This window comes from Miniopterus natalensis, chromosome 9, assembly GCF_054644295.1.
Source record: "Miniopterus natalensis isolate mMinNat1 chromosome 9, mMinNat1.hap1, whole genome shotgun sequence".
Classification (NCBI taxonomy): domain Eukaryota; kingdom Metazoa; phylum Chordata; class Mammalia; order Chiroptera; family Miniopteridae; genus Miniopterus; species Miniopterus natalensis.
Window position 1 is genome coordinate 19713947 of NC_142089.1, and position 23802 is coordinate 19737748.

A 23802-nucleotide genomic window follows, 5' to 3' on the forward strand; every position below is an offset into this window, starting at 1 on the left:
GGTGGATGGGTGGATCAGCCTATGATGCCACTTCAGTTACAACCCAATTCTTTGGAAATTGAGAGCAACTGTCCTTGTCTTAGGAATCTTTACGAAACCAGAAATGCAACCCCATAAGCAGTTCAAAGTCACCTATCTTTACCAACAACCTCAGTTACTAGACTGAAGAAAAAAATAGGAAACAAGGATTTTTGTAAAAAGCACAAACTGCTTCTCTGGCTCCAAGGCTCCTTGCCAAGGACAAGTACAAATCTGAATTGTCTTGTCCACAAATAGTAACGAGAAAAAGCCTTAGTCACATGAACGAATAAACTTAACTTATTTCAACAACTGTTATAAATTAGTGAGGATTTTTGCCTTACTGTACCTGTATCATGGCTAAAATTTTTAAACAAATCTATCAGGTCTCTGTTTGTGCCTGTCTGTATATGTGTATGTCTGTCTGCTTCCAGAGAACATTGCTAGAATTGGTTTGTAAAGAACTGTATTTGATTGGCTTAAAGGAATTAAGCACTTATATTAAAAAATTCTCAAAAATATAATAGAAACTAACCCAAATGTATTTTGGGACCTGAGAAAATACTTGAAATTAAAACTAGTGTGAGTCTGGTTTGGTTAAACAGGCATGTCTTGGAGTATCAGCGTTAGGTATAATAATTTTTATTTTACCTGGGATTACAAAAATAAGTTCATATTATCTCTGTTACAAAATCTGTCAGCAGGAAAAATGTCTTGGGATAATAGTCAATTATTATTGTCTGACATCTCATGGAGTTTTCATGACTAATCTAAATATAATTAAGAACTAATAAACTATCACAATAAAGTCATTAAAAGTCCCGGGGGGGGGGGGGGGGCGCAGAACTTATAAACTAAAAAGATGTAAGTAGAATAAAAGGGATTTTTTTGGAAAACTTTTTGCAATAATTATATGACAAATGTACGTAAAAATAGTTCGTAATAGTACGTAAAAATCTTTTGGTAACTTGAAACCTTAGTGTTTTGCCAAGTTAATGATGAGCCAAATTAAATTCATTAACTATCTAGATCATTTCCAAATAAGATAAAATACTGAAACTTTCATTGTTAAATAAATCTAAGTTGATCTACTTTTGATTTCTTACAGAAAAACTTAAAAGATAAATTTGGATCCGTTAATAAATATCCTTTGTACTTTGTTGGGGAAGCATATGTTTCTAAAAAAAATTATGAAGCACATTTGCCACTAAAAGACCCTATGTTTCCAGAGGTTGTGAAATATATTCATAAATTTGCCAGTCTAAAGAATGTTAATGGCTTATTTTTTAGTTGTCATTAGAAATTACGGTTTTTAAAGGTTAAAGATTCTAATTAAGATGGAAGGAAATAATATATGTTTTCAGTAAAAGAAGATACAGGAATGAAAATGCCTTTTTGATGGAATTAAAAGAAAATTGTTTATCCTAAAATAAGTTGGTTATTCTTGAGTAAGAAGGGACAAACTAAAAGGGACAGGGAAATTGTAGAAGGTTTGCGAAGAAGAAATCTGGAGAAGGGAATTTTATGTGCAGTCAATCTAAACAAGATTAGAATGAATTTAATTAAATAAGTGAATTGAAAAATCAAAAGTAAGGCGATGCAAAATTAGAGTTTGGTTCTTCCTCTAAGGACAAAGTTCTCCGGTACTGCTGGTATGCTTCTAAGAAGCAGTTATACAACGAAAGCAAAGATTTTGTGTTTTATTAAAATTACTTTCTGTTTCTTTAGTCTTTGATTGCTTAGGTAAACCAAGTCTTTCAATATTAAGAGAGCTACTTTTGCTTATAACTATTTAATGTTCTGTATTTGCCTACGAAGTCTTTAATTATCACTGTGATTAAATAGATAACCAAATATTGTTTCACAGTGACTTATGATCCTATTTGATTGTTTTAAAACTTTTGATATGTTTGATAAACTTCCCCAAAATTAAATTGTCTTTTTCTTAACCTGAAAATAACTTTGAAATTTTTAAGAAAGATCCCTAAAACATTTCAAAGGGCAGCTCTCTCTTTCTAAATGGAGAAAATCAAACTAATTAGGCCTATTTGATACGCTAAAATTACCGTGGGAAGCACTGTCAAATAAGGAATAATAATTACGTTTTATTCATATGCATATATTATTGTTTCTAAAATAAATGTTCTAGACATTATATAAAATTTCTAAGGATCTACAATGTCCTAATATAATGTTTTCATTTGGAATTCTAGTTGTAATCTTAAAATGCTATTACAGAAAAAAGCAAATTTCTTAGTCGACTGCATTCTCATCAGATCTTTAACTATGTCATTTTTAAGTCTTTGTTATTAACAGTCATTATTTTACTCAGAGACTTTTCACAAACATGTGTCATCTTACAGGGGTTCACACAGAGGACTGTGACCCTTACTTTAAAATACAGATTTCTGATAAGCTTCCAGATCGTGCCCTGAACTGGGGGAGGATTTGCAGAACTCTAGGTAAAACTGGATTCATAAAACCTAACAAGACGAAGGCCAATAAAAATTAGTAACATGGGACTGAATGAACTTAGGAGGAGAATTATAATTTTTATAACTTTTTATTTGAAATATTACTGGTTCTTTAATCTCTTGTTTTCCAGACATAAAGAAACCTCTTCTCTTAAGCCACTTTTTGAGTTCGTTCAACACTAAAGTGAGTGAAAATAACAACATAGGTAACATTTGGGGGCACTTACAGGCCAGACACTGTCCTTAGCGCTTTACAGGTGTTAACACACTTCATCCTGCCAGCAGCCCCCTGAAGCAGGTACTAGTCTCAGCCCCCCACAGTCCAGAGAACTAAGGCACGAAGACTTTATAGCTGGCCCATGGTCACGCAGCTGAGGTTTCTATCCAGGCAATCCGGCCCCAGGGTCTGGGTCTCTAACCACCGCAGATCCTGTCCCCAGTACCCAAGTCAGTGAATAAATGAGGCATATTTGCATGTATGTCTGTGGGTACAGGGGCTGAGAGACAAAGTCATTAAAGCAGGGCACCCGTGCCCAAGTTTCTTACATTCCAGCCAGGAGGCAGAGACACAGCTCATCCACACAGCCCAGGGCTCTGAGAGCATCCTGCACGAGCTCTGGGTGCAACGGGGAAGGGTGTCCAGGCTGGGCAGGAGGGGTCGGGGAAAGGTTTCTGGAAGAGGTGGCACTGTGCTGGGTTTTGATGGGTATGTGGGCAGGCAGTCATGGAGTGAAACGTAGCAAAGGGCATTGGGGTCGAAAAGACCCTGAGGATTGAGAGAGAAATACAGAGACAGGACGAAGCACGGAGAAATGGAGAAATACTGACTGTAAATTGTAGAGGCAGAGAAAAAGCCACAGAGCAAGAGGCAGAAAACAGCTGACTGTGTCATGACTGACTGCTCCTGGGCTGACCTTCCTCTAGCTCTGGGACAGAAAATAGCCTGGCTGACCAATAGTGTGCAAAGCATTTCCTGTGCAGCCCTAGGGACCCCTGAGCTGTACTTTCTCAGGGGTGGGGCTGGCCGGGGGGGTAGTGAGGGCAAAGAAGGAGGGGACAAGAAGTCCTGGGCCTGGATGAATTCTCCAAGACTCCAGAGACTGAAGATGGGAAGGAAGCAGCGTGCACATGTCAGGGTCCTTGCATGTGATGGGGATGGGGATGCATGCAGTGAGAGTGCCCAGGGTGAGGGTGACGTGTCCCCACATGTGTACATGGCTAAACCTGAGATTCTGTGTCTCTTCATGGAAAACGAAAGCTAGACGGACACACAGAGGGACTGCTACAGAGGGAACTCCTACCCAGGAGGGAGGCTGGGCTTCCATTGCAGCTAGCTAGACATGCGCACTGAAGGAGGTATTCCTGGTGAAAAGGGGGCTTTCAGGACACCCAAAATTTATGTTTCCTCCACTCTCCTCCTAAGTCTGAGGTCTCAGCCAGGTTACCTTCCCACGCCCTGTTGGCTCAAACCCTGACACACCTAACCACCAGCAGGATCTCTGATTTCACTACATTGGGACCCATGGAGCTCACCCCAGACTGAGACCACAAAAGGGCTGCTAGGCTGGACGTGCACTGGCTTTATCTGGCTGGGCCATGCCAGGCCCTCCTGGCCCTCACTGGGTCTGTTCCCCTGGCCCTGGAGCAGCTACACAAATCAGAGGTGCCACCATCCCTGCCTTCCCAAAAGGAGACCAATGAATTCCTGGATTAAGGAAAGGGAAGTAACATTTGTTGAGCACCTATCACAGATCGCCTTTGCCTGAGGCACCAACCCTTCTAAAAGGGAATTGCTGTCCTGGTGAAGAGGGTTTTCCAGATGATGCTAAATCAGGATGGAGTTGGGCTGTGTCTGATGCTTGGAAAGGACAGTGCCCTTCCCCCCAGCAGCCCTTCACAAGGGGAGGTCTGACATGGGGGTGGTATATATGGGGGGCAGGATTTTGGAGAAAGAGGGGCCAGAGCAAGGTGAACTTTCCCCAGCCCAGTTTCCAGGACTGGGTCAGAACCTTAGGGAGAGAGGGGCAGGAGCTGCTGGCAAAGGAGCTTTCTCTCCTGGGGATTGTGTGAGAGGAGCCACCCTTCTGTGAAGCGCAGTGACAGGTATGATCTGCATTTGGTGAGAGGAACCCTCTCTCTACTTCTTCACAGAACTCCAAGTGGTCCAGCTCAGAGAGAACTGAGAAACACAATGGGACCCGGCACCCAGTCTCTCTGTGGGTTCGAGGGTTCTGGGATGGCACTGGGCATGGGGTAAGGGTTCTTTGCCCTGACGCCATTCTGTGGCTTGCAGGCCAGGGCCAGACATGATTTAACGGGCTACAAACACATGTGACACATCCTGGGGGCTCTCTGAGTAGGTAGAAATCTGGGGTCATAGAGATGGGGGGGCTACAATCCAGAAAAAGTGGGACATTAAGATCAATGATTTCATTGATAACCACAGGTTGATGAGGCCAGAAAAAGTCACATCTCATGCACTTTTAGAGGAGATCAATCTCAAGAAGGCCAAGTGACTTGCGGAGGTGGCAGAGCTACTGCCAAGCCTGGGTCCCTGGCTCCACAGCTATGTTCTTTCCAAAATACTAGTCTACCAGGGCCACTTCCAATGCCTAATTCAATGCCAAATCCCAGAAATCCTCTTGGTGACTCCCATCTCAGTTCCATTTCCAGTGCACTTCTTTTTTTTTCTTTTTTCTTTAAAAATATTTTTTTTTTTAGTTTAGAGAGAGAGGAAGGGAGAGGGAGAGAGATAGAAACATCAATGATGAGACAGAGTCATTGATCGGCTGCCTCCTGCACACCCCCTGCTGGGGAGCAAGCCCAAAACCCAGGTATGTGCCCTGACCGGGAATCGAACCTCGATCTCCTAGATCATAGGTCAATGCTCAACCGCTGAGCCATACTGGCCAGGCGCCAGTGTACTTCTAGTCAGAAACCACCAGAGCACAGAGGACTGAACTCACATTGCAAACCCCTGCCCTACACGAGAGGCATCGCCACACCTGTTCCTTCTGTAATGTCACCTGAGAAACTCTCTGCCTCCTCTGGCAACCGCAGCCCTATCCACAGGCAACTGCAGAAGCGGCTGAGTTCTTACCTAACACTTCTCCAGCCACTCCCTATTAGTCAAGGGACAGGTACCCAAGCCAGTGTGTCCCTTCTCTGGGATTTTTTAATTGGAAACCAAGGATCAACATTGGTCCCTGTGACAGAACCTCTAAGGTCAGACTTGGGAACTCTCAACATCCCAGTTTTCTCCCCGTGGAAGAAGCAGGTCTGCAATGAGGGGTTGGGGCCACCTCAGAGAGAGAGACAGAGGTGAGAGGCAGAGAAAGAGTTTCGGTCACCCTCCTGTCTGCCATGGAAGCTGCTCTCTGAACTGTCAAGGTCTCTTTTTGCCTGGAAAGTATAAGTTGGATTTTGGTTACTTGCCTAAGGCTCTGTTCAGCCCCCACATGCCCTTTCCCATCCATCCCAGAATAGGCAGGACAAAGAACAGCAGCTCTAGGGAAAAAGCAGGGGAGGAGGGGACCCTTCGGGCTGTCCCTTGGGCTTCCCCCAACAATGGTGTGGGCAGCACATTGTTTATTTCTGGGTCGAGTCACCTCCCCAGATACCCCCACCCCTCAGCTGGCAGTCAAGTGAAGCAGAGACAGGAATGGGTGGCGGGGGCCGTTGCCAGTATCTCTGGAAACCTTCTGATGCCTGGGGACCACCTCTCTGACCACGGCTCACACGAGCAGGGGTGGAAAGAGGAGAAATCAGCTGGGGATCAAGAAAACAACTTGTTCTGTGCTAGGGAGGAAGGGAGTGACCCCAGGCTTGTGTGGGAGAGGGGCTGGGAGACCTCTGACTAATAGAAGCAAGACGGATGCTTGGACCTCCTCAGACCTTCACCGTGACCTTGAGTCAGCCATTTCTCTCTGTTTCCCCTCAGGGTTCCCAATTGTGAAACAAGCAATAGGTTTGAGCTAGAGAACTCTGATGTCCCTCAAGTGTGGAGACAACTTGGCCTCAGGTGGGACCCCAGACCCACTCCTAACCTTAGGACCTGGCAAGCTCCTCTGAACTCTGACTGCTGGGATTGTCCATGGGCCTGCCCAAGGTGGGCAAGCCCAGGGGGCCAACAGCAATGGCTCAGGTGCCAGGGATGCTGGGACTTCACTGTGGTGCAAACTGTTGGGAAAGGACGGGAAGCTGGGACTCTCCAAATAGGCGAGGGTAAACTACTCCAAAGGCAAGATCTGGTCCAACACGAATGTCTGTAGCCCAGTCTGACGTTTGGAACAGACAGATTTCAGAATTAGAGTTTCAGGAAATGGATGTATTCAGAGCAGAACCGGAGTCCACATCTTAGGATCACAGGAACCCAGCCAAGCCCCTGGGGTGGGGGAGGAGCAAAGGGAGAGGAGTGGACACTAATGAGACTAGTCAGGGTGCCAGGGAGCAAAGCAGAGCTCACAAACTTTTTAGATTGGGAAAGTGCAGCTGGGGCTAGACGGCCAAGGTCCAGGGGTGCCCAGGTCTCATGCGCACCAGGCTGTTGGCAGCAAAGCTCATTCCAGAGCCCCATGACCTGCCAAGGCTTGGGGACCAGGCCAGGCTGAGTAGTGGGATCAGCACCTGTGGCTAAGCATGGGGATTAAGGAGCAACTTAGAGTCATGTCCAAGATCCACAGCCTACGCTGGGGAGGAGCTGGTGTGATTTATGTGAAGGCAAGGCCATGTGAATGGCTCCAGTTTCTACGCCAAGGATGGGAGGCAAAGGGGTAGAAAGCCTAGAGCAGCAGCATTGGAATAAAGAGCATATGGCAGCTGTGGCTGCCGCGGCCACCATTCACAACTGCACGGGGCGTGGCGCGTGGCAAACTGTATCCGTCTGTAAGCCTGGGGACGACTCCATCCTGGAGCACGGGGTCTACATGGCGGCTTTCTCAGCCCCGCCTCAGAGGTCCCGGCATTTGAGTGTTGGCCCAAGTGTCCTCCGGATTAATTCCCTGATGGAGGAAGAGAGCCACACGAAGAGTCCAAACCCACAGACACCCCAAGTGACAGGGGCCACTCTCTGACTCAGCTCTCGGTATCCCGTATCCTCTCTTCCATTAATCTGTGCCTATCAGATCCTGTGGTCGCACACACCCTCCAGCTCAGCACTGTCCAGTAGAACATCTGCAACGATGGACATGTCCTCTCTCCAGTGCAGTAACTACCGGCCCCATGTGGCTACTGAACACTGAATGTTTAATTTTAGCTCATTTTTACTTTTAGTAGTTGCATGCAGCTAGTAGCTACCATATTGGACAGCACAGTCTTGGCTCTTCCACGTGGTGGGTGGGGCAGTAAAACCCTCTGAGGTCCAGACACTTAACCACATCCACATGCCAGGAACGATCAGAGAGGGCTCTCTCTTCAGGGTGGGGCTGAAGTGACAGAGACAAGAGGGAAAGAGAAAGAAAAGAAAACACATCCAGGTGGCCGGCATATGCATGACCTTACTCATCCTCACAGACACCCTGCAAAGTAAATATGATTATCCCCACCTTCCAGATGAGGAGACTGAGACTCAGAAAAGTCTAACAACGTGCCTAGGGTCTCCCACAGTTAGTTAGAGATGGAGTCCAGCTTTGAACCTCAGTGCCTGACTCCAGAGTCCATGCTTTTCCACCACATTGCATGGCTGAGGAAGAAAGCGCCCCTTCCTGGCACCAGCGGGTTAGGGTTGCACAGGGCAATGCCATGGGTTGTCAGTTCTCCAACTTGCCTCTTCCTGAGCTAAGTCTGCCCCGTCACAATTTCATTATTTGGCTAAAAGTGAATTTCTAGAACTCAGATACACCCAGATGCACACACAAGGCCAAAGGCACATGGCCAAAGGAAAATTATCTGCTTCTAGGCCATCCATTAGTGCAGATAATTAACCATTGATTTGATATTCTTGGCATAAAGGGAGGCAGAGCTCTGCTTTGTTTGGGCTGATATTAAAACACCTCTGCATCCCCCTACACAAGCTGATTCACTCACGCACTGGAGGACCGGACAGCGGGGGTCAGAAGTGAGCTGGAAGGGAAGGAGATGAGGGTGGAGAAGGAACTAACATTTCTTAGATATCTGCTTTGTGCCAGGTATCACACTAAGAAGTTCAACAGATTATCTCAAGTGATGATCATCCCCAGTAGATATGACTATTGTTTTACTGGAGCAGGAATGAAGTTCAGTTGATAAGACTATCACACAGTTGATAGTAGCGGAATGTGGTCTGCCTGACTCCAAGCCATTTTATGTCACCCTGGCTCTTGGCCGAAATCTAGAAAACCCACCACTGCTAAAAGAAGTCCTGAACTCCATCTGGCATCACGCCTGACGCCAGGCTCCTGCTGCAGCCTCCCAATCTCCCAGGAGTTCAGGCTCCCATGAGCAGGAGAGGACCCCCGCCCCCAACCCCATTGTGCAGTCAATGACAATGAGAGGCAGGCGTCCCCTTCTTACCCACCATTTCCCTCCCCACCCCATGGGGTGCTGCCAGTTCAGTACAATAGGGCATTCTGAGTCCAACAGCCTCTGCTGGTGGCCCCCCGGCCTTTTGCAGCCCCTCCAGACAATGGCAGAGCCCAAAAGCCTGATAGCCAGTGACAAATGTATGCAAGTGACCAGCTCACGGGAAGTGGCGTTCAATAGTCTGATAGCTTCCTGTATCCTGACATTGTGAAGGCCCACTTCCTGTGCTGGATCCGAAAATACAGCAAGGCAGGGCCAGGGGGCAGGGGCAGACGCCGGGCTCTCCTACAGTATTCAAATATTCATGTCCCCCAAGGATGCCACAGTCTTACCTGATCTCTAATTCAAGGCTGAATTCCCTGCTGGCCTCTGACCAGTCCCTCCACCTCCTAGCCAAACCTCACCCAAGCCCAGTTAGAACAGAGGGACCTATTTTTAAAGTTTCCACCACCTTCCTCGATACCCCCTCCCCCGCCCAATTCCAGGATCTCGGGCTTTCTGCTGGGAAAGGCTTTCCCACGTCCCCTCACCCTGATCTCTGCACATGAACCGCACTTCCTGGTGTCCACTGGTCAATGGACTCTGAGTGATAACCTTCAACAGGCTTACAAATGCTTACTGGGCCACCCCTCCAACCTTATTGCACCAAAGTAAACAATCCTGAATCCTCTGGCTTCCTCCCTGTCGCAAAAAGCAAAGCACAGCAAGACAGCAGGGAGGCAGGTGAAACGAAGGGGCCCCATGACTTTGATTACATTTACTTTTAATGCCTAGCTCTAGAAATCACATCTCTCTATATAGTATGGAAATAATAACTAATAGTACAAGAATAAACTGTTTCGCATACTCACAACTGTAAACCTACTTTTGCCCACCCTGTATATTCCCCCGAGACAGCAGAAGACAGTATTGGGGACCTGACTCGTAGCCACAAGGCCAGGACCGCAGGCAGGCTGAATATAATAACATCTAAAGTTACGCTGCACCTCCTGAGCCCTAAGGTGGAGCTGCAACACCCATGGCTAATTTTCCATGAAACCAGAGAGAGGAAAAGACCTCTGAGCTGTCCTCAAGACCTGAAGAAATGATTCATTGCTGTTACCTCACCGCTGACCAATCAGCTCCCAGCACCACCCTGAACCCCCTAACCCGCGGTGTCTTGTGATTTTGCCCTATATAATCTGTAACCTACACGCCACGGGGAGTTCTGGCTTTTGAATATTAGCTTCCTGTTTTCCTGGGTGGCACCACACAAAATAGCCAATATTTCTCCACTGCAATTCCCAGTGTTTATTGTTTGGCTTTGCCAGTGCCTGGTGGACCAACTCTTTCTGTTCTGTAACAGAGAGGCCTCCTCTCTCTCAGGGCTGCAGCTGGACATGGGAAGAGGCTTCCTCAGGTTATGCCTCCCCCATGCACCTTGCCTGCTAGCAGAAGCTGGTCAAAGAGATCAACTAGTCTACCAACTAGCTGGGAGGCGGGGGCAAGCGGGGAGCTGATACCCTAAGTGTCTCTGCGGAGTCAGGTACTAGGCTTCCCCCTCAATTACGTGGTGACACAGGTGATGACATGAGTACTGGCCCAGGTCACCCAGCTAATGAGAGGCAGAGCCCTACTACCCCCAGTGTTGCTTGGCACTGGGAGACAGGTTTAGGTGTAGGGGAGCGGGGAGGATGCCATTTGCCCCCTCCTCTCACACACCCTAAGGCTCTCCACTCCATATCCCGGACATGGAAAGTCCTCTCCCAACTTCCAGGCCCTGGAGGAGCAACCCTGGAGAGGGGCTCCGTCCGGGCTGCACCCACCCTGCCAGGGGCCTGCCTCTGAGTACCGTTCTCCACCTTCAATAGAGCAGGCACTGAATCAGCCTCAGGCCACTGTGGTCTCCTGAGGGTGGGGAGGCTGGTGTGGAAGGCAGGGACGGGTCAAGAGGTGACAACCCATTCATCCCGCCCAGCCACTGGAGAGCTGAGAGCTGCAGCTCAGCCAGCTAGGAGCCCCAGGTCCCAAGTGTCCGGGATCCAAACAAAGAGCCCTTGCTGACTTTCCCACCCTCTTCCCACCACTGTCACAGGGGAAGAAAGGCAAGGGGCACAGTGAAACCAGGAGGGACAGCCTCACCGGGGGTGGGAGAGGGCTGCAAAGCCAGCTGAGCGGGGCTTGAGCACTTTCTCCCCCTGGGACAGAGAGGCTGACAGTCTCTGAGTCTGTTTCCTCATCTATAGTAATGGAGACACTCCCTGCCTTGCAAGGATGTGGGGAGAATTGAATGAAATATTGTGAAGCACCCAGCCCAACACTTAGGCTGAAGCTCCACAAGCAAGCAGTTGTTCTTTCTTTTTTTCTGGAACTGGTCTGCCTCAGTTTCCCAAGACTAACAAGGTCCAGGGTAGAAAGAGGGTGGCTGCCCTCCAGCCCTTTTCCAAGAAGCAGGGGACCTCTGCCATGGGTTTGGCTGTTGGCACTCCTCCTCCACGGCAGCCTGACCTAAAGCACCTACCTTCCCTGCCTCCAACGCTGGCTCCTGGACCCCGGGGGAACCAGAGGCCACGACAGACCCTAGGCTATGACCTCAGAGGGAGACCCAGAGCTAGGGAAGATCAGTGCACCATCAGGGTCCCCTGAAATGCTCTCTAGCCACCCTAATGAGGCCACATGAAAGTGACAGGGAGGGGGCCTCCAAGTCAAGACCAGGTGCTCATATGTTACCTGTGGCCAATGCCAAATCCCAGAAAACCAATTCTGAGCCATGTCCCCACCCTGCATTATGCTTATGTGAGCTCAGGGAAAAAGGCTTTTCTAGAATATCAGCCTGAACCAACCCCATCAGGCGGGTAAACCTTCTGGAAAAAATAATACAAGCAACGTTCAGATTCTCAGTGCTGTTTCTGTCACTTCCTACCTGGAAGAGTACAGAGAGAGGCAGGGTGCAGAGGGTATCGAGCAGCTAAAACAAGGGCAGCCCCTTCAGAGCCTCGTGCTCCCCACTGGGAGAGCGGGGGGCCACGGCCAGCTTCTTCCCGCAGCCTGTTCCTCTCAGCGGCCTGGAGGAAGAGCATCCAGGCTCTGATAAGGCAGGGGAGGAGCAGGACCTGCGCCTGTGGCCCGACTACTCCTTTGCCCCAGAGACCACAGGGATAATCAGCTCCCAGGGCCTTCCGGCCTCTGGAGTTTAGTTCCCACCCTGAGGTCTCCTGGGGAGAAGAGGCGGAGGAGCCAGCACCAGCCTCAGCCCAGAACCAGGCAAGCAGCCAGGGACCAGCGGGACCTTGCCTCAAGGGGGTGGGCACCCCATGCCCAAGGCTCTGGCTGCAGCCACTCTCCCCGTGATTCCCCCAGCGGCAGTCCCTCCCAGGCCTCTGTCCTGTTCTAGGCTGAATCATCCCGCAACCCCTTAAATCCATATGTTAAAGCCCCAAACCCTGTTCTTCAGAATGTGACTGTATTTGGACATTAGGCCTTTAGCGAGGTGATTAAGTTAAACCGCGCCCATTAGAGTGAGCCCTAATCCAATCTGACTGGTGTCTTTAAAAGGAGGTTTGGACACAGAGATACTAGGGCTTCCTTGCACAGAGAGACAACCATCTGCAAGTCCAGGAGAGAGGCCTCAGAGGAAACCAACCCTGCCCAACCTTGATCTCGGACTTCCAGCCTCCAGAACTGTAAGAAAATAAACTCCTGCTGTTTAAGCAGCCCAGCCTGCGGTATTTTGTCGCAGTAGCCATGACGAACTAAGACAGTGGCCTGGCCACATCTGGGGATCGTGAGGAGGGAGGGGCCTGGGAGAACTTCCTCCTCACACACTCCAGGCTGAGCCTCACAATGGGCTGGTACTCCAGGAGCCCCAGTAACCAGGCAGGGCCCCTTCAGCCCAGCTTCTACAGCCTCCTCCGGAAATCTCCATCTGCCTGCAGGCCAATCAGTGAGCCAGCCAAGCCAGGGCTGTGGGGTATTGGGGACCTGTTCGACAGCGGGGCAAAAGTTTCATGGCCACCATAATGAAAAGGTATCTTAAAACCAACAAACAAAGCAGGCAACTCCATAGACTATAACAAATTTATTAGAGGACAATTTACCTACAGGGATGTAAGTTTGGAGCAGACAGATGACCAGCAGTTCTGTGAAAATTATTTCCTGCTAACAGACCCCTGTTACAGAGTTTTTTAATAATATAACTCAGGTACTAATGATTGACAAGACCAAGAATGCAGGGGCCATGCCTCCTGGTGGTCTTGTGATAGATGAATGTTTAAAATCGATACTATTACCAGTTTGATATTTAGCTCAGTTGTCATGCCATTCTAACTATTACTAACAAAAATATTTACGGCTACATATTTTAAGGAACACAAATCATCAACTAGAAAGCTTTGGTATGCTTTGCTAAGGACGCTAAGGTTGGTCAAAGGTCACAGGATGGAAACTCCAGGGTACAAAGATGGAGCTGATTTTGTTCACATCTACACCTAGGGCCCATCTGGGGCTGGGGATGCAGAAGGGACTGGGCGGTTGGAGGCAAACAGGAGGCAAAGCAGCATCAAATGGCAGAGGCTCAGGGCCTCAGGACTGAGGATCAGTGTACCTCATCCTTCCCCAGCCTCTGCCACAGCATCGTTATAGGCCTCAGTTTCCCCTCTACACTCTGCCGCCCACTTTTAGTGCCCAGAGAGAGACCATGGGTTAATCCATGGGATGGAAAAATACTACTGCTAATCAAAATAGCCAGCTTTTCCTAAGCGCTAATTATATTTGAGTCTCTGTTCCAAATGCCCTGTGTGTTTTCTTTTAATCCTCACAATAACCCTGTGAGATAAGTAATATATTAGCCCCATCTAACACATGAGGTTGAAGCATTGAGAAGTTAAGTAGCTTGGCAAAAGCCACACAGAGACAAGTGGCAGTTCTGGGCTTTGAACCCAAGCAGTCTAGCTCCAGAACCGAGTTTCTAGGAGGGGCTGAGGGAGGGCTGGGATCTGAGCGCACTGAGGCCGCAGCATATGTCAGTAAGGCAAACGCCAGCCAAGGACAGGCCTTTAGGGACAACAGCAGCTGGACAATCCACCTTGTCATCAATTGACCGAATTATTAACACAGGACTGCATCTGTGGGAAAGGCTGTGACCTCCTGCCCTCGCACACATGGGGAAAACAGCTTGGAGAGCATCAAAGGGGTAGAGCCACCCCAAAGATTTATCTTTGGTCTGTGCACTGGGAAAGCGAAACCGGGAAGGGGGCAGGAAAAGCACGCTGCAGCCTCCGTCAGAGGTTCAATCATGTGAGCTGCCAGCAGAAGGGCTGTAGCTGTGCCTGTTCTGTGCCCAATGGCAAGCTGGCACTCAAGGGTGTTTACCCTCAAGTCAACCGGTCTGCAGGCCAGCTGACCTCGATTTGGGGTGAGGGCAAGATGCAAACTGGGAAGGGAAGGGGGGCACAGGGTGGCTGCAAGCCCAGCTCTGCCCAGAATTGCCTGTGTTATCTTGGGTCAGCCATTTCCTGCTCTGGGCCTCAGATCCCCGTTGTTAGCATAAGGAGAGCCAGTGCTCTTCAAGCTTCTCGTGGAACTCCCTGGGGACAAGGGACAAGTGAAAAGAGGGCTTCATATAAATGCAAGAAGTTTTACATCAGCTTCTTGATGAAATGAGGAAAGCAAAGCCTGCCCTGTTTGCAAGGATTCCTTCCAAGGCCTCACCCTACCAGCCTACTCCACCCTCCCAGGCCTCAGCCAGAGGAAGGGGTGCTAAGGAGAAAATGGAGACAAAGCAGAGACACTCCAGAAGCAGCCGTCTCTCCACTCCCAGGCATTCCCACACGTCCTCAGAATTTCCTCATCCCACGGAGTCAGCCCAGGGGTCTGCTGAGGCTGAGGGCGAGCCTCACCTGGTAAGGGCCTCAAGCGGTCCCCTGGGCTCCACCCCAGGGCCTCCTGGATTCCTTGGAGCGCTCCCCTCCACCCCACTGAGCTACTGGGAGCTTTGATCAGCACTACACGAAGGGTTTCCTGAATGCTTTCCTGAGGACATTGTTCCTCTCTACAGAGTCATCAGGGTCAAATTCATCACGGGCCCTGCCGGTCCAGGTCCTACCCAGCGGGGAAAGCCATCCCTCTGCCCAAGCCCCACTTCCCCTGGGAAAAGTCAGGCAGCCATTTCTTTGGGTTCAGCTCTTCAACAGCCTCGGGGAAGGCAAAGCTGTAGCAAAACACGGCTGCCCCAAGCTCAAAGCCACTGGCACCTCAAAGCACACACCTGGGAGTCTTGTCCTCCAAAGAGGCTCGTATCTGCACCCAGCCCCAGTACCTGCTCCATCCCAGACACTCAGGGGCCTCCTCATTCATTCAGCTTTTATTGGAAATGACTGTGAAGGCCTTCTGCGAAGAGCACAGAGGTGAGACTGTCCCTGCCCTCAAGGAACTCACAGTCCAAGGGGAAACAGACACACCCATCACAGTGCCTTGTAATAAATGCTGCAGTACAATGAACTCAGGGCAGGAGAAGCATGGAGGGAGCCACAAATCTCTGCTTAGAGGAGTGGGTATGGGCCCACAGGTACTAAATCTTGTAGTGTAACAGGAGTCCACAGGTAGCCCGGGAGGCACACGGGGGTGTCAGGATTTGAACAGGCATGATACATTCAGGAAATGGCAAACACTAGGCTCTGTCCTGGGGATGATGGGAGAGGCTGGAAGTCGGTGAAGGATCTCACGTGGCTCAAAAGAGGCTTTGGTCTGTGAGGAGTGACTTTATCAAAGATGTGTTTTAGAAAGAAAATGCTGGCAGAAATGGGGAGAATTTTCAGGAGGAGATAAAAAAATTAGGCAAGAGATGATGAGGGCCTGAAGCAGGGCTGTGAGATGGAGAACAGAAGAGGAACCCCAGATATAGAAGTGAGTCACCACAGGTGGGTGATGGAACCCAGGAGAGTGGGGAGTCGGGGACAAAAGAACAGAAGAGACAGACTCTGTGCCAAACACCTTGCTGCATGTTTTACAAACACTCTCTCAGCCTTCATCACTCTATGAGGTAGGTAGATTATCCCCACTTTACAGATGATGCTTAGAGAAGGTAAGTGACTTTCTAGCCACACTAGACTACAGTTAAGCTTCAAACCCAGGTCAAGACTTTTAACTAACAGACTATTTGGGAAGTCTAGACAGAGATGTGTGTAGTAAGCTGTTTCAGAGAATGATCTAGAGTTTAGGAGGAAGTCCACAACTAGAGATAGGTACTTAGGAGTCATCAAGGTAGATACAGGTAGTGGCTGATGCCAGAACTGTCCAGCAAGAAGAAAACCAAGGATGAAGCTGGAAGAACACTGCCATTTAGAAGCGTGGGGAGAGCTGAAACAGGACTCTGACATGGTGCTGATATCAAGAGAGAATTCCATAAAGAATGCTGAGTACTGCAGAGAGCCACCATTTACTAGGACCAAAATGAGAATATGAGATTTGAAACTGCAAAGGCTTTTAGCCAAAATGACTTCACCGTGGTGGTGGTGGAAGACAGCACAAAGCAAAGGGTGAGGAATCCAGTGATGGGGTGAGGAAACTGAGGAGCTTTGATTAAAATATATATATCATCTTGAGGATTGCACACAGAAGCCACAAATGGAGAGCACCCAGCAATAGGGTTATGCAAATATTTCCAGCAGCACTTGGCAGCTCAGGCCCTGAAGCAAATAGAAATGGTCAGTGGAGCCAGGGTTGGAAGCGAGGGAACAGGGGCAGTGGAGCGGGGCATAAGGGCATAAGGGACTTTGAACCCTTCTAGACAGAAGAGCTGCCCCTGCAGGGATGCCAATAAAGATCTTTTAAAATCTCAAATATTTGGGAGGACCCATTTGGAATTTTTAAACAGAAACTAAGCCAGGGTTTACCTTTGCATTATGTAAAAAGAATGTGATGCACGGATAACATTAACAAGTTTAATTAAAAAAGAATGAACTTTTTAAGTACATCAGAAGCACCTGGGACTGATTCACTAATTAATCCTCTTTACTCTTTTTTAAAGTATGTTTTAGAGAGAGGAAGGGAGAGGAAGAGTGAAATATCGGTGAGAGAAACATCTATTAGCTGCCTCCTGCATGCCCTCCACTGGGATGGAGCCCGCAACCGGCACATGTGCCCTGTCAGGGAGTCAAACTGGCGACCTCTCGGTGCATGGGTCCACGCTCAACCACTGAGCAACACTGGCCAGGGCACTCCTCTACTCTTAAAGATGACCCCCCAAAGATTCTCACTTAGCAAGTACTTTGGGAGACTGTGTACAGAAAAGGAATAAAAGAGCATTTATTTCTATTTCTTTATTCAGACTGGCTGCCATCCCGAGTTGATAAAAGGGAGGTTTTACTGGGATGTAACAGCACTTGCATGTTTTCAGAGCACTTTCTAAACTGGTTTCTCACTCTTTTTACATTATCAGCAGGGAACACATCAGTGTCCCCATTTTGCAGTGGGGAAACCAAGGCCAGGAGAGGTGAAGGAGCATGCCTCAGGTCACCCAGTTCTCTCGCCCCCAAGTCCAAGGCTCTCCTCTACCCACTCTCTTGTTATGTGTCACCCCTGGGCATCCCACACCTTCCTCCCCACTCCTCATCTCGAAGCCCTCAACCACCAGGCCTGTGAGCTGTGAGGGTCCCTTTGACCGCTCTCCCGGCCAAGGTCATTCTCGCCCCTGGATCCCTGCCTCACCAGGATCACAAGGACACATGCAACTATTGTGGGGAATGTAGGTTTTTCTTGCAAAAAAATTAAAGTGGCTAATATTTATTGAGCACTTACTGGTTGCCATGGACTCTGTTAGGAACTTTACATGTTACCTTCTCCTCACAACCACCCAACAAAAATAGGTATCCTTACCCCCATTTTACAGATGAGGATACTGAGGTCCAGAAAGGCTACGTGACTTGCCCCAGGTCAATCAGCTAGTTGCTAAGGCAGCCTTCACTACTCAGGTCTGTCAGACTCTTGGCCCCACTTATCTTTCTCTATAACACTGCCCTGGCTCACCACTCTACAAATGCCGAGATCCACGTCCAAGTGGAAAAGGAAAAGCGAGCCCTTTTCATTGTCGTTGCCTGGCTCCCAGGTGACCAGGGTAGCCTAATCCCACGGTGTTTCGCTTGACCGACAGCCCCACCAGCCGGGACCCTAGGAAGCTCACGAGAGTCAAACGGCTCCCTGGCAGGCTTGTCTTGGCAGCTGCCCAGCAGACTTGTGCTAACACAGCAGCAGGCACAGGAAAGGCTCCAGAGAGAATGGAAAAGCACCAGACACCAGGCTGCTGAGGGGAGAGAAGTGATTCCTGCCGCATTCAGACAGGATAACCCTGCTCTAAGCTACCACCGTCACTGGGCTGGGAAGAGACCCAAGGCGGGGAAGGCAAAAAGCCCCAAGCACGTCCACTTACTAAAGTGTTTCAGTGAATATGACTGTTGGGCCAGCCCAAGAGAGGGTCCTATGCCTTCAGAGTGAATCAGCAGGCATGGAAGAAAATCAGTTGGTGCCCTGGCCCAGCACCCTGGCCTGCCTGCCTTTGCTGGCATCTGCACCCACCCTGCTACTTACTGTCACCCAGCATGCAAGAGAGCCTGCATGATTTACAGCAGCACAGCGGCAGTAGACCTCAGCCAGCCCGTGGGAAAGAAAGCTAGCCGAGAATATTAATAGACTTGCCGGAGGCAGGAACTGAGTGAGGGCAAGTCCTAGGAAATAAAATTATTTAAAAGGGGGCACAATTAAAGTGAGCCTGGAAGAAGGGAGCAACTTGGATTTCCAAAGGGAGGGCTTCCTCAGCTGGGCCCTGGGAGGTGGTACACCGGCAGTGACAGGGTTATTCTAGAATATCTGAAAATCCAAAAATGTCTTAGTCTATGGGAAAAAAATTTTTGTGTTGTTTCTGTAGCTTTTCTGTCCGCTAATGTTATGCTTAGGCTACTACACTACATATGTACAGGATGCTCAAAACTATTTCAAGGGAAACCACTCCCAGGATCTAATATTTGCCACAAATGGTTAGATTGCCAAAAACAATTAATTATTATTTATTACTAATTTATTAATTATTCATTATTATTAATTGTATCACTGGGCAAGAAGCACAAATTGGAAGATGCTGAGTAGCGACTGCCCCCTTTAGGCAGGCCTGTACTTTATAGTGCCTGGCCTGGTGCGATCATTTATGCCACCTGACTGACCCCTGTAGGCATCCCGGTTAGCTACTCCTAGTTGAGCCCAGGGAAAGGATCCCAGGCTTGGTCATACTCAGGACTGCCACACAGGGGCAGCACTGGTCTGCCAATGAGGTCTATAAACAAGCTGAGCTTGGCATATCCTTTCAGAACCAGAAATCCCACCCTTACTTGGGTAGCAGACACTCCTTCTCCATACTCCCTATCAGATTTGTTCCCTGAGAAGCAACAGCAGCTCATGCCAACATTCCCACTAGGCCTGGGCAACCTGACTTGCTCCCTCCTCCCCGGGCGACCACCTTCCACATCCTCCCAGTTCCTCTACCTCCACAGCTGGGATCTCCACCTGGTCAGGGATTCTACCTTCATCACCTGTGAACACCGTCAGGCCTCAGATCCCGACATGAAGCAGGCAAACACCTTTCCCCTTTGTAAAGGCAGTTCGTTCCTCATCAAATGTGCATGACTTGCCTTTGCTCACTTAGGTTAAACATCAGTTGACTTCATGAGGCAATAGGTTCTTCTCCCTCTTCCTGCCCTCTGCTCTCACTCCCCTTCCTACCTCACTGGCAGCATCTTTTTTATTAATCCTCACCTGAGGATGTTTTTATCAATTTTAGAGAGAGAGGAAGGGAGAGGAAGAAAGATAAACATCTATCGGTTGCCTCCTGAATGCACCCCGACCAGGGGCCAACCCACAATCTGGGTATGTGCCCTGAATCAAACCCAAAACCTTTGGGTGTATGGGATGATGCTCCAACCCACTAAGCCACACTGGCCAGGACCCAGCAGCATCTTAAGTGGTGGCTTTTAGTATAAATTTCTACAGCCCTTTCGGAAAGGCATTTGATATTATGTGTCCAGACCCTTAAAACTGCTCATCCCATTTCATCCAAAATGCCATTTACTATTCCTACCATTTAATCCAAAATGCAGGACAAGATACTCATTGTGCTATCTATACTAGTGAACCAGAGACCACCCAAATGCCCTCCAGCAATGGGGAATTGCTAAAAACATAACAAAGTATTAGCATGTTACTTGTACTAGGGCCCTTTTTTAAAACCCTACCAACTGTTCTTTCAAGTACATATATTACTTTTATAGGGAAAAGTGTGTGTGTGAAATTGGAAAACTTGACAGCAACTGTTAAGCTCCCTGGTCTATTCTAATTTAGATTCTGAAAGGTCCAATAAGCCTCTTATTACCATAGTAGAAAAGCTTCTGGGAGCTGTGCCTCCAGGATTCACCACCTCCCGGGCCCAGTGCAACCACACTAGTAAAACAAAGATTCCAGTACCCTGGAGTCCTTAGTTAAAGGCCAATGTTATCCTACCTTGAAATGCTTGCACTTGCATAACTCCTAAGGAGACCCCAAACACAACCTGGAAGATAGCATTAAATCAATATGGTTCTCAGATGCCACTTTAATCAAGTTTTGCACTATACAGTGATGGGGAGGGGGCGGTGAAAGATGGTGATAATTTTCAAGCAAATTCACCTGCCCCGAGGTGAACAGCCTGGACTGCAAAGAACAGAAAAATGTTCTCCTTCCCCAGAGAATCCCCGCTTTCCTGAGCTGGTAGGACAGGATTTCAGGAAGAGTGAGCACAAAGGGCTGGGCAAACGAGGGAAGGAGCCAGGTAGGTTTCTGAATTCTTCCCATGCAAACGGGAACCAGACATGTGGTATCTCTCTTATGGCAACACCCCAATCCCATGCACTTCGGCTTAAGGTCAAACTGCCTCCCTGCAGAGGTTGACAGCCAATGTTCATTTCGTATCCCTACTTCCAGCAGTGCGCCCAGAAGCGTGGGCAGTTGTGGCCACCATACAACAGATACAGCCTGCAGGCCAGAACCCTCCAGGCCTTCCTCTTCGACTGGCCCCTCAGCTGCTAGTGTGTCTGTCTGCCTGACCACAGAAGAGCACCCAGTATGTGCGTGGCTGGGTGGTGCTGGAGGGGCCAGAATAAGCAACAGTGCAAATCAGATATAGGTTCTGGAGCGGGGTCAACATGGTGGCAGGACCAGTCACAGCCTACGGAAGGGCCCATGAGGCCCTATGTTCTCTATTAATTCTTCTCCGGGCGGTTTCTGTTCAGGACAGCTTTAGGGGCAAATTCCAGTTTGTCCTTAAGGCTCACCACCTGGGTGTGGTCCTTGCCTAGCAGCTCATCCAACTTTCGGTCCTCCCGACGCTCTGAGATGCTCTTTTCCTCCTCCACAGGCTGGGGATCCTTTCCCCTGATGAACCATTCCAGGTGGTAGCCCACAGCCCCGACCACGAAGGCCACAGGAAATGTGACATAGGGAGCATAAGTACGCACCACGGTCCAAAACACAGGCCACATGACATCTGTAGAAGAGCACAAGGCAGCATTAGGGAGACGCCAGCTTCCCCTCCCCACCAAATGAACCCCCTATCAGGCTCCCCATTTACCAGGCAACCTGGCACAATTTACTGAGCATCCACCCCATGCAGAGTAACGCAAGAGAGTACCTTGCTTTATTCAACAGTTGGGTCCCTGAAACAATCCAGAAAATTTAGAATGATTCAATTGTTAGGAAGGGGAGAAGGCTCCACTTCACATACTATACTTTTTGACAATTATGCAACCACATATGGCAGAGTTCCCTATGACGGGACCTCTGGGCCTCACCCAATAAAGCTTCAAACCTATTCTTGACCACAGGCCTTCCCTCTACAGTTTGCCAACCTTCCAAGAATGGGAAAGAAGACTTTCTCCATGTCCACCCCCTGAAGCGGATGGCATTATCAGAGAGTTAAGCAACGTGCGCAAGTCTCAACTAAAAAATTCTGTTTGTGCTCCTGTAGATACTTCTGCAGCTTGGCTACCTCTGCTCTAAAGTGGAAAATCAAAACCTTACCAATGCTGAGAAGACTCTCTCCCTTTCTCTCTCTGAGTCCAGTTCTCTTTGGAGAAATCCCAGCATTCTATGGACCTAAGACTATAATGGGCCATCATCAGGGGAAAAAAGTGCAGCAGCTCCAAGATTCCCCTCCCGTCTCCTTTGTCTTAGCACCAAGCATTCGGCTGGACAATTCACACAGTAGTCACCATCTGATCATCACAACACATCTATGAGGTAAAAATTCTCAGCCCGGATTTTTGTCTAAGGCTACAAAGGCTCTGGGTCATTATATTAAAGTGCCCCAAATAACACAGCCACTTATTTTGAACCCAGGCCCTCCAATTTCAAATCCTGCGCTCTTTCTGGTGGAAAGAACACACTGCTGTGGGTGTATGGTTTCTGTACAAATCCTGAATTTGGGGAGAGCTTCTATTTTTTTTTCCCATCAGCTTGGCATTTCACTACCTAGAAGGGCACCCCGCATTTTTTTTTTTTTTGCAAACTCTAAGATTATACTCAGAGATTTGTGAAATTATAAGATCTAGAAGTTGTTAAAAGAGACACCCCCTGAAGAATCTCAAATCTAATACTTCTCCATCTCCTAAGCAAGTTCTCTCTTTATAAGTAAACACTTTCCCTAAACAGTAACTCTCCATTCAGGTTTCCAACTTTTCTTAAAACATATCAAGTATGAGTTCACAACTATTACCTGTCACATGCAGCACAAGGTCTCTCTGTCCTCCTAATCACATTCTAATCATTTTCAAGTGAGTCAATGAATTCATTTATTTAATACTTATAACCATTATAACCATTTCCTCTGCATCAGCACTGTGCTGGCCTACTCCCCCCCTCCCCCCCTTGTCTGCAATCCTCAAAACACTTTAGGCTCCAAGAGGGCAAGGACGATGTCTGTGCCCCACTGTACCCTATCCATCCCCCCACATCTCCCACCCAGCCCGGTCTTAAATAAAATGCTCCAAAAAGTTTGTTGAATGAATGAACGAAAGCTCAAGCAACACACTAATGTAAAACCACGGCAGTCATCCACCCACCCGCCTCCAAAAGGTAGCAGGAACGCAGCACGTGCCTTTGCTGATGACAAGAAGCTAGATACTCTAACAAGTCATCCCCAGGGCAGGCATATTAAAGAGGCAAAAGTGTCTCGCACATACTGTGATGCGTATTTCCAGCCCAGCATGGAGGGAGCCTGACCGTCAGGTAAAGGTCAACTGGGTTGCCGGCCAGCTTGCCCTTGTGCCGGGCCCCGGAGGCCCAGCGAGGCCCAAACCCGCAGGGTGAGATTTGAGAATCGCTAACAAGGCCAGAGAAGACCTAAGCGGGTTGAAGATTAACCCTGCCCGTCCCTCGAGCCCGGTCCAGGGGTGGGAGCGCAAGTGAGGTCAGGGTCCAAGAATCTTCCCGTCTCCCCGCGTCGGGCTCCCGGTCCCCCGCCCCCATCCCACCACGCTCACGCTCCAGTCGGCGGCGTCCGTACTCACCCACGTGCCCGAGGCCGAGAAGCCCCGGCCGCAGAGGGCCAGCTGGGCGCCCAGGCTCGCTCCGCAAACCCCGGGAAGAGTGGGAGCCGTCAGGCCAGGCCGGGGCCGGAGCGGACGCCCGAAATAACCCCTCCTGCAACTCAGAGGTCAAAGCCAGGAGCCGTCGCCAAGACAACGGGCAGCCCGGGCAGCCGCCCGGGGGAAGGGAACAGCGCGCCGGCGGGGACCGCGCGCTCACCTGAGCCGCGGGG

The 23802-nt window shown here is 49.1% G+C and overlaps 1 protein-coding gene across 1 annotated transcript; it reads right to left on the reverse strand.

Annotated features, from left to right (window-relative positions):
* Nucleotides 1–20572: 20572 nt before the first annotated feature.
* On the reverse strand, nt 20573–23802 carry SMIM12 (small integral membrane protein 12). The gene is made up of 2 exons (XM_016219833.2): nt 23552–23802; nt 20573–21531 (listed from the first exon to the last, which is right to left on the reverse strand). Exon 2 carries the CDS (start codon nt 21524–21526, stop codon nt 21248–21250), a length of 279 nt encoding a protein of 92 aa, XP_016075319.1. The 5' UTR covers nt 21527–21531; nt 23552–23802; the 3' UTR covers nt 20573–21247.

Excerpts from the sequence above, each read along its gene's own strand:
- SMIM12 (XM_016219833.2), bottom strand. The coding sequence starts at position 21,526 with ATGTGGCCTGTGTTTTGGACCGTGGTGCGTACTTATGCTCCCTATGTC.